The sequence below is a fragment of the Rhinopithecus bieti genome, unplaced genomic scaffold (assembly GCF_001698545.2).
Source record: "Rhinopithecus bieti isolate Rb0 unplaced genomic scaffold, ASM169854v2 scaffold_31823, whole genome shotgun sequence".
Taxonomy (NCBI): Eukaryota; Metazoa; Chordata; class Mammalia; order Primates; family Cercopithecidae; genus Rhinopithecus; species Rhinopithecus bieti.
The window spans coordinates 327872-338524 of record NW_016814121.1 but is presented as its reverse complement, the minus strand read 5'-3'; the positions used below and the strand labels follow the sequence as shown (position 1 = coordinate 338524).

The 10653-nt window shown below is 37.0% G+C and overlaps 1 protein-coding gene and 1 long non-coding RNA gene across 2 annotated transcripts in view; one reads left to right on the top strand and one right to left on the bottom strand.

The window, feature by feature from the left end:
- Positions 1 to 10653, bottom strand: part of GTF2I (general transcription factor IIi) — a 125248-nt gene that overhangs the window by 41200 nt on the left and 73395 nt on the right. The window contains 3 exon segments of the mRNA XM_017849906.1: positions 7362 to 7418; positions 9398 to 9427; positions 9430 to 9453. Of these exon segments, the coding sequence (XP_017705395.1) occupies positions 7362 to 7418; positions 9398 to 9427; positions 9430 to 9453 (111 nt within the window).
- The window catches only part of LOC108513937 (uncharacterized), a 33120-nt gene that overhangs the window by 6431 nt on the left and 16036 nt on the right, over positions 1 to 10653 (top strand). The gene's annotated exons all lie outside the window — the stretch shown is intronic.

The window sequence follows — 10653 nt, the reverse complement described above, 5'->3', positions numbered from 1 at the left end:
GGGGGGGGGGCGGGCGCCGTGGCTCATGCCTGTAATCCCAGTTCTTTGGGAGGCCAAGGCAGGTGGATCACGAGGTTAGGAGTTCAAGATCAGCCTGGCCAAGATGGTGAAACCCCATCTCTACCAAAAATACAAAAAAAAAAAAAAAAAAATTAGCCAGGCATGGTGGCGGGCGCCTGTAATCCCAGCTACTCGGGAGGCTGAGGCAGAGAACTGCTTAAACCTGGGAGGTAGAGGATGCAGTGAGCCGAGACTGAGCCACTGCACTCCAGCCTGGGCGACACAACGAAACTCCGTCTCAAAAAAAAAAACAAAAAAAAATTCTTAGCACCTGGCACATACAACGTGCTCAGTATTTGTGGAGGGATTAAATGAATATATGAATAGTATTGTCCTTAATTAAATGCAGCAGCCAAGTATCTGCCACTATCTTAAACATAAATTCCACAAAAAAGAGATGGTAGGTAATCCAACTGCCCATCATAAACCCTACTGAAATACTGAAACTCTAAAAAAGTGTTATTCAAATCTTAGTACATAATTCCTCTGAGACTCCTATTTTTACATATATAATTATGTATTCATTAAGTGTCTGATTCACAGCTATAAAAATAAAAAACACAAAGTTTTCTAATGCTAACCTCCTCAATTACAGAGATCCTAAAAAATCTACAGTAAGTGTGCCATGTGTGGTCATGTGAGTCAATTATATTTGAAATTATTTACATATACCTTTCAAAGTATGAGAAATTTAAAAAGTCAAAGAGTTTGACTTATTAGGAAGATGTAAAATTCATTACAAAATGAATTTACTTAAAATCAATTTAAGGGAAAAAAATCAGGTTAAGTAATGAACAGAGAGTTAGGCCACAGCAGAAGGAACACAGGTAACAGGTAAGTGACTCAGGTTTGGGAAGTTAGGCCCTAAGAAAGAAACCTCTTTTACACCGTTCTTAGTGCTCCCTTGACAGCCAGACCTGAAACAAGTCTGATAAGGTTTTCTCTGCACACATCAGAGATAACATACCTGACAGCAATTTACCTTAACCCAGAAATGTAGTCATGATGTTTACGAAAACTGAGGCATGCGGTTCTATTAGTCCAAGGCTGATTTCCCAAACCTAAGTCACGTAAACGTTTACCACCGACTCCAAGTACAAATAAAATGCCACAAATGGAAGCGCACAGCTCAGAGCGCACCAGCAGGAGGTTAAGTAATGACCCTGTATCCATGAACACGTCCACGTCAGTGTCAAATTAGCCACTTCAGAACTCCACATAATTGCAAATGAAGATATCCAGGTTAAAAACACTGTGAAAAATCGGACAGACTTATTATTATTATTATTATTTTTTGAGATGGAGTCTCGCTCTGTCACCCAGGCTGGAGTGCAGTGGCACGATCTCTGCTCACTGCAAACTCCGCCTCCCGGGTTCACACCATTCTCCTGCCTCAGCCTCCCGAGTAGCTGGGACTACAGGCGCCCGCCACCACGCCAGGCTAATTTTTGGTATTTTTTAGTAGAGACAGGGTTTCACTGTGTTAGCCAGGATAGTCTCGATCTCCTGATCTCGTGATCCACCCGCCTTGGCCTCCCAGAGTGCTGGGATTACAGGCGTGAGCCACCGCACCCGGCCTGGACAGACTTATTTGATGACAAAGTTCTGTTGTTTTTTTTTTTCTTTTCTATCAATGATTTGGGAAATGTGAAAAGATTTATATCTAAAATTAAGTCGTCTCCAGGCAAGCAGGAATATCTCAGTTTATTTCTGTCCATCTTCCTATCAAGCACGAGTATTTTCCAAAACAAAACTAAGATTATTCTCTGGATACACTTTTGCTTTTCAAGTTGCCTTGTTCTTAAGGCAGGATTTTTTTTTTCCCACTGAACATTTTATATTAGAGATCTTTTTTCAGATTATTAGAAAACATTATCAGGATTTCAATGGCTATAAATTTTTCTGTTATGAAGATATACCAAAATTTTATTTCCCAACTATGGCTATCTAAATAGCTCCCACCATCTGGAAGTAATCTTTCCAGAAAGAATATACGATACACATTATTAACCAGAGGTGTGCATGTAAGTTCTCACTTGACCTTGTTAATATCGAGACAATTTTTTATCTTCCTAAAAAAATTAGGAATGGTTGATATAATTTCTATATAATATACATGTCTTTTATATGTACATATATAAAATGTGTATGTGTGTAAGCATATATGACATGGAAAATGCTACCTTTTAAAAGAATTACTTTACTTAGACCTGGTATTTCACTGGTCTTCTGAAAAGAAAGAAGTCTACATAGCAAAATTCTGCTACTTAATCACAAATGTGAACGTTAAATCAGGCGTACGGCACAATGTCTTAGTTTAAAAGAAACGAATGGCCTGGCGCGGTGGCTCACGCCTGTAATCCCAGTACTTTGGGAGGCCGAGGTGGGGGGATCACCTGAGGTCGGGAGTTGGAGACCAGCCTGACCAACATGGAGAAATCCCGTCTCTACTAAAAATACAACATTAGCTGGGCGTGGTGGCGCATGCCTGTAATCCCAGCTACTAGGCAGGCTGAGGCAGGAGAATTGCTTGAACCTGCGAGGCGGAGGTTGCGGTGAACCGAGATCAGGCCAATGCACTCCAGCCTAGGCAACAAGAGTGAAATTCCATCTCAAAAATAAATAAAATAAATGAGATTTTTTACTCCATCCAAAACAGTTAAAGTTCAAAAGACTGATGTACACTTCAGGTTCATGAGCCATTTATTTCTGGATTTTCTTAAAGGTCTTATACTATAAAAGCAAGTATTTACATTCTAAACCATTTTAATACAGCCTCCATCCGCTTTAAGATTTGACAAATCGCCGGGTGCGGTGGCTCAAGCCTGTAATCCCAGCACTTTGGGAGGCCGAGACGGGCGGATCACAAGGTCAGGAGATCGAGACCATCCTGGCTAATACGGTGAAACCCCGTCTCTACTAAAGAATACAAAAAACTAGCCGGGCGACGAGGCGGGCGCCTGTAGTCCCAGCTACTTGGGAGGCAGAAGCAGGAGAACGGTGTGAACCTGGGAGGCGGGGCTTGCAGTGAGCTGAAATCCGGCCACTGCACTCCAGCCTGGGCGACTGAGCCAGACTCCGTCTCAAAAAAAAAAAAAAAAAAAAGAAAGAAAAGAAAAGATTTGACAAATCAAAATGGTTATTAGTCCCACCTAAAAGTTTTATTTTTATAATTTTAATAACCTCCTATATTAATATCGCCATAGAAAGGGCACAGCTGAGTATTTATAATATTTATATGTTCTTAAATTTTTTTCCTGTTAATGAGGTTTCTAACTAAAAGGAATTAAATTTCAACTATTTAATGCTAGACTGTAAACAATTCAAAATGTTTTAGATTAGAAAAATTATATTAATGAAAAAAGAAATCTGTATATTAACACATGAAGTATGAAAAGATTTCTTATATTAGGTGGAAGCTACTAATGGACTTATATTTTAGAAGCAATGAAGACAGACACGTTGAGTAGTTTGGAGTAGTCAAACACTAGAAATAATCAAGTGACATCAGTAGGCGACAGGTTATTAAGAGAGAAAGAGAGACAGACAGCAAACCAAGAAAGGTTACGCAGCAGCTAGAAAAAAACTAATAAAGTACCAAGATGTACAGTTACGGGAGGGGGAGGCCTATGGAATATGTGATATTTTAAAATTTGCTTTGTAATGTGTGCTGAAAATATCAGTGTATTTTTGCAAAAATCAAGATATATACTGAATTATTTCTCGAAGTAGACACAATAAGCTGACATACATCCCTCGGTATTGGGACTTGGGAGCAGAATGAGGGTGAAGAAAACGTTCCACTGTGCAATTTACTATACCATTTTCACGTTTTACCACAAGAAAGAAGTACTTTGAAGAGAAGAAACTTATAAAAGTACTGTGAGACATTAATTTTAATTTTTTTTTTTTTAAGATGGAGTTTCACTCTGTCGCCCAGGCTGTAGTACAATGGTGTGATCTCAGCACACTACAACCTCTGCCTCCAGGGTTCAAGTGATTCTCCTGCCTCTGCCTCCCAAGTAGCTGGGATTACAGGCATGCACCACCACACCCGGCTAATTCTGTATTTTTAGTAGAGATGGGGTTTTCACCATGTTGGTCAGGCCGGTCTTGAACTCCTGAACTCAAGTGATCTGCCTACCTTGGCCTCCCAAAGTGCTGGGATTACAGGTGCAAGCCACCGTGCCCAGCCGTGAGACATTAATTTAAAAGGAAAAACGCAATGCTCATTTAATAATTATTAATATGAACTGATAGTTAATAATTCTATTAGCTGAATTTTCAAATAATTCAGGATAAACTGTCTCAGCTGATCAGGTTCATGTTTATCTTTGGAGGAAAAAAAAAAACTAGGTTTGAAGCAATCTTAGCTATAGAAGAGTATTGTAAAATAACAGTTCTGAAAGATAAATTGTATGTCAGCCTCTAAGTAGTATTTGCGGGTCGGGGGCGGGGGGACTTGCTTTAAAAATTACTCACTAAACTATCAACACTTTCTCCTCCACTTTACTTAATTAGAAATTAGGGATTCCAGCTCCAAATAAGCCTTCTTCTATCACAACCCCATAGATTATAGAATCTGTTTTTGTGTGTATCAAGTCTGGTCATAATTTTCTTTTTCTCTTTTCAATTCCCACTGATAGCAAGGATAGCTTGGGCCACCTGTAGGCCAGTGCTAATTCTCACGGCTTCATTCTGTCATCTAAAACTCCCAAAGCACTGGGGTGCACTGCTGGGGAGTGGGCTGCTTTGGTCACACAAACACATGTATTCGTCCCACAAGTCTCCTTTCAAAATGAATGAAATGCATATTTAGCAATGTGAATGTGACAAATATTTTTATGACCAGAAGTAAACTTTGGAATCAAGGCTTTTAGATAACTAACCTTCAATAGTCACCTCAACTTCAGGGTCCTCACTTGTTTCTGAAGGGACATGTTGAGTAGAATCTTGAAAAAAATAAAATTCTAAAATGACATTCATTATTAAGCATTTTTCCATATGTTCCAACATTTTACTGATTTGATACTCCAAAAGCAGCCTACTATAAAAATTCACTGGCATTTTAATTCATTTCATATTAATGAAATTAAAATTTGACCCTTTTCATTATAAATAGGGATAAAAGAAAACAAAAATTAGAAAAACTCTGGAAAAATTTAGATAATAACATGTTACCTGCAGAAATTGACTCAAAAAAATCCCATAGTCTTGGAGGAATGAGGATCTGACAAAGTCACAATGAATTTCCTGCCACAGCTAGAAGATGCTCGGATAGAAACAAATGCTTTCTACTTGGGTTAGAATTTCTTCTCTCCTTTCAGAAATGTGAGGAGTGGTTTCTACTGTTCAATAAAACCACAACCCAGGCTTTGTAATGGAGACTTTCCTATCAAGAGACTCAGTGTCACAAGTGCACACAGGACTATATCCTCTGGCTTTGTATGCAACATATTTCGAAAATTAAAAAGTTCATTCATATTTGTTCCTACACAAGACAAACGTACATCAGAATGTTAGTGCTAGAAGCTTAGAGAGTATTTTCATTNATTATAAATAGGGATAAAAGAAAACAAAATTAGAAAACTCTGGAAAATTTAGATAATAACATGTTACCTGCAGAAATTGACTCAAAAAAATCCCATAGTCTTGGAGGAATGAGGATCTGACAAAGTCACAATGAATTTCCTGCCACAGCTAGAAGATGCTCGGATAGAAACAAATGCTTTCTACTTGGGTTAGAATTTCTTCTCTCCTTTCAGAAATGTGAGGAGTGGTTTCTACTGTTCAATAAAACCACAACCCAGGCTTTGTAATGGAGACTTTCCTATCAAGAGACTCAGTGTCACAAGTGCACACAGGACTATATCCTCTGGCTTTGTATGCAACATATTTCGAAAATTAAAAGTTCATTCATATTTGTTCCTACACAAGACAAACGTACATCAGAATGTTAGTGCTAGAAGCTTAGAGAGTATTTTCATTAGTTCTCTTTCATTGTGCAAAGGTTGAGAGATTAATTGATTTGCCAAAGATTATGTTTACTTATTAGTAGAGGAATAAAGGCCAGAACCCAGATTCGATTCAACTTTGTTAAAACTGGAAGATGACAGTAAAAATGTCCTAAAAACGCAGTCTTCAAGATGCAGTACCTGCCGACGGGGCTGCAAGGCGGTGAGCCCTCGTACTGCAAAGTTGTGATCTATTACCCAGGTCTTGTTGTTCTAAATCCCGCCTATTCAAAACTGAAAACTCTGTCACAGAGAAAATATCCACCTCCACACGGTAAAGCATACAACATTCACCCACACAATTTTCTATAAAAAGAGCTGACAGGGAAATGTAACCAACGGTTTAAAATGAGCATATCATTATTTCTGAGAGAAATGTATTCCAGGGAGAAACCCTAATTCTATAACTGAATTTGGAGAAACCAGCCTCTACTGGGGGACTTTTAAGATTGTCTTTCCCTCAAAGAAGGTAAAAGATCAAACAAATGATTTATTTTAATTACAATACAAATGTAAATATAATGGAATATAAGCAGTTACATAGTAGACCCCTCTTTTCATTCTAGAAAAATAAGGTATAACATGACCGATTTATGAGAGAAATAATCCTAAAACAAGATTCGGTTACCTTACCAGTCATTTTCCTTGGGGAAATCTACAAAATTTGTGTGCAACCGTTTAAACCCCTTGGAAGTAAGAAGTCACCCTGCATGATAAGTTTAACTCAGGATTCTAAAGAAAAAGAACTGTACCTCAGTCAGGTGTTCCACCCTAAAACCAAAGCTGTAGAGCTGGTAAACTGACAAAGTCGTTTATGGAGTAGTTGTGGGTATAAAATAAAGGGAGAAATTCTCTCCTTTATAAATTTTCTGTAGACTATATTCTTACCCTACTAAAAGACTAGAAGTATAAAAAAGCACATTTGAAGATAAAATACGAATGGAGCTAGTCATTTTAATTCTGAAACACTGAGGCTATTCTTCCTTAAAAGATCTTTCATATGGCACAAGAAAACCAGGACAAAAAAAAAAGTAGCATTTTGCATCATGTAAGAGCTTTACTTACCACTTAGTTTTCAATCCCATAGGCTTTATTAATCAGTATGGTCAAAGAAGCATATTACATCTTAGAACTTAAAAAAAAAAAAAATAACCTGTTGGCTAGGAAGGCATACCAAAGGAATCACCTTTTATTTCCAAATGAGGTGTTTTAAGGATAATAGAATCTATAAAATAGAATAAACATACAACAAATAGTGTAAAATATGCAATCTCTTTTTCTCCTAACCTTCTGCTGGTACTTCCATTTCTGTGCCTTCATTGCCCTCTGAAGAATGATGGCTTCCTAAAAAGAAAATAAACAACATATAATAAACCAATAAAAACTGACACTGAAAGATGAAAGAGAATCTAGGTAACAATGCAAACAATGTAAGACATAATAAACATATGCAAAATGATTGTCTAACTCTTTAGCCATTAAGTCAAACAATGTTTTCTAATTCAGAAAAGAATACAACGCTTCTATTTGGAAGCTAAAAAAATTGTTTTAAAACACAAATACACAGCAGACCTAAGGAGGTTTGGGGATTTAATATTAGTTACTATAACTACATGATAAAATTACTGGATATTGGAATCTGAGGAAGCAGAATTATGCTTCAAGTACCATGCTCATCTGTCAGTGACACACATACACACACGGATCAGAGTAAATGCTTGCTGTGCTCAGACACTTAATTAACTCTCTGTAAGGAAGCTCAGGGTTTGCTGTGGAAAACGTTTCATGCTTTCCATGTTCGCTATGGCGAAAGCCATGGAAACTCAATCCCCATCATTTCATCAAAGTTGTACTTAAAGGAAACTCTTAAGTTAAAATTTAAGATACTACCTTTAGTCTCAAAAGCATTTTAAGTCAGGTAATATAATCTGCCTGCTTCTAAAAACTGGAACATAAAGCATGATCAGTTAGGCAGTCACAAGGTAAACAGGCTCATCCTACTAGAGCAGAAGTTTTACTCACAAAAAGGAAAGAAAGAATCTAAGACATCAGAGAGCCACTTAGGATTAAGAAGGCAAGCTGCCCCCTAATTTGTATCCTCTGTCCTTAAAGATCTGAGCTACTAACATGGAAAAGATGGAAAAACACTGCCTTTAAGTACCAATACAAACATATGACCTATTAGTAAGAATACATCGCTTGAGGGGAAAGGAAGCAGATGCTCATCTATTTTGTCTTATCTATTGAGAACTAAGTTCAGAAGCTATACTAAAAGTAAGATCTAAGTTATAAACGTATTTTATCTTGATTTTAAAGAGCAATGCTTACAGTCTGAAAAACTGTCATTTGGTGGCTAATATCATTGAATTCAAAGTATCATACTGAGGTCACATCTTTTTGGCTCTCAGTATCTAGTTTTAGCATGTCACAATTATCTGGGGATTCTTTTCCACTTCCTTTACATTGTGAAAACTCACCTGAACTCAAAACTGTAGGTAAATCTATAAACCTATACCTACGAGTCAATCTTTAATTCATTTTTAAAATATGCTTTCTCTACACACTTCCTTTCTTTTTTTTAATCTTAATATTTGAATTTATGGAGCATTAAGTTCTTTGACTGTAAAAGTCAAAGAAAAAAGAGATGTGAGGTCAAAGGAATGAGAGCGAAACGACGAGGTCAGTAGGTAAAAAGGAAAATTTCAGCAAAGAATAACAGTTAAGATGATTGTTCGTGTAAGCAATAATTCTGTATGTCTTTTAAAATCTGAAATAAACAATTACATTTACATTATACGCTAAGCCTAAAGATAATACATCTTATGCACACAAAGCCAGAATAGATAGAAGTAAACGCCATTACTAATAGCCTATGAGTATCAAGTTTCGGAACACTATAAAAAATTGCCAAAAAGGCAATCAACTTGAAACTTACAGATTAACAAGTGTTATTTCAGAATTCTTCTAAATACTAAGTATCAATATAACCTTATCAATATTTCCATCACTAACCAATACAACATAACCTGGCTTCTGACTGTTCTGAGATAAGGTATAAATGTGTACTTTACCTTCAATAGGAAAGTGTGTCATGTACCCATTTCGAGATTCATTACTAGATTCACAAAAGGGAAAATTGATTTTGAAAAATTGTTGCTTGTGAAGTTCATTTATATGTTAAAAATAAGGCCAATACATTTTTTTTTCCTTTTCCATTTAGAAAAGTAACACGATACTTATAAATATTAAAACACAGTCTGTGCAATATAAGGAAACATTAAATATGAGCAGTATGTGGGAGAACGGGAGTGAAAAGATTATACCTTGCAAAGGCTTCGATAAGGGCTGTTTTCATCAACATCATCAGTTTCAGAAGGGCCTGCTTTGGGATACAAAGATAATACTTCAAAAGTAATCCCCCGCCCCCCAAAAAAATGTGGGATGACTTTAGTCAACAAATTTGGGTGAGATACATGGAATGGCCTTTTTATAAATAAAAAAGAAAAAACTTTTTTAAAAAAGACTGACAAAATGAGCAATGTCAATTCATGATCTTGGTGAATGGAAAAATGTAATCAGGTAAATTCATATGTAAACAGCCAAAAGAAATTTTGAAGATGACTGGACATATGGATTGAATGGGAATGGTATGTCTAAAATGGAAGATATGGGTTTTTTTGAAACAGTACAATGTTTATAACAGTAAACTGTAACTTTTACTTCATACAGATTACAAATGCAGGTTTATCTCACAGGTGTATATGTTTCTTCTTTGGCAAATATTTGCTTACGCTTTTGTCATACTGAAGAAAAATGCAGAACCAAATGTTATATACCTTCCTTAGAATCTCTAAAATAACGTAAACCATCTCCTTGCATCTCTACTCAAATAGAAATGTGATAAACTAACAGTTATTAATTCATTCTCCCTTTCTTCCAGCACCATGGGCATTTTTTCTAATAAGGTTCTTTCCAAAACACAGAACATACTCTGAGTTAAATTCAACTTCACAAACTGCTATATTTTGACAACACATGTACATGTTATCATCAAACTCTTTAATGATTAAAGTAGTAATAGTTTTAAAGTAGAAAACAAAACATTGTGTTTTCAATGGCTATTTAACATAAAACACATTTTGGCATTAATAAGACCATAAATCAGTTAACTATCTCTGAAGAGAACTGAGAAAACATCCTAAGTCGTTTGAAACGCTTCATTCATTAAAGCCTAAGAAATTTCACAAAGGCCGGGCGCGGTGGCTCAAGCCTGTAATCCCAGCACTTTGGGAGGCCGAGACCGGTGGATCACAAGGTCAGGAGATCGAGACCATCCTGGCTAACACCGTGAAACCCCGTCTCTACTAAAAAATACAAAAAAAACTAGACAGGCGAGGTGGCGGGCGCCTGTAGTCCCAGCTACTCGGGAGCCTGAGGCAGGAGAATGGCGTAAACCCGGAAGGCGGAGCTTGCAGTGAGCTGAGATCCGGCCACTGTGAGCTGAGATCCGGCCACTGCACTCCAGCCCTGGCCACAGAGTGAGACTCCGTCTCAAAAAAAAAAAAAAAAAAAAAAAAAA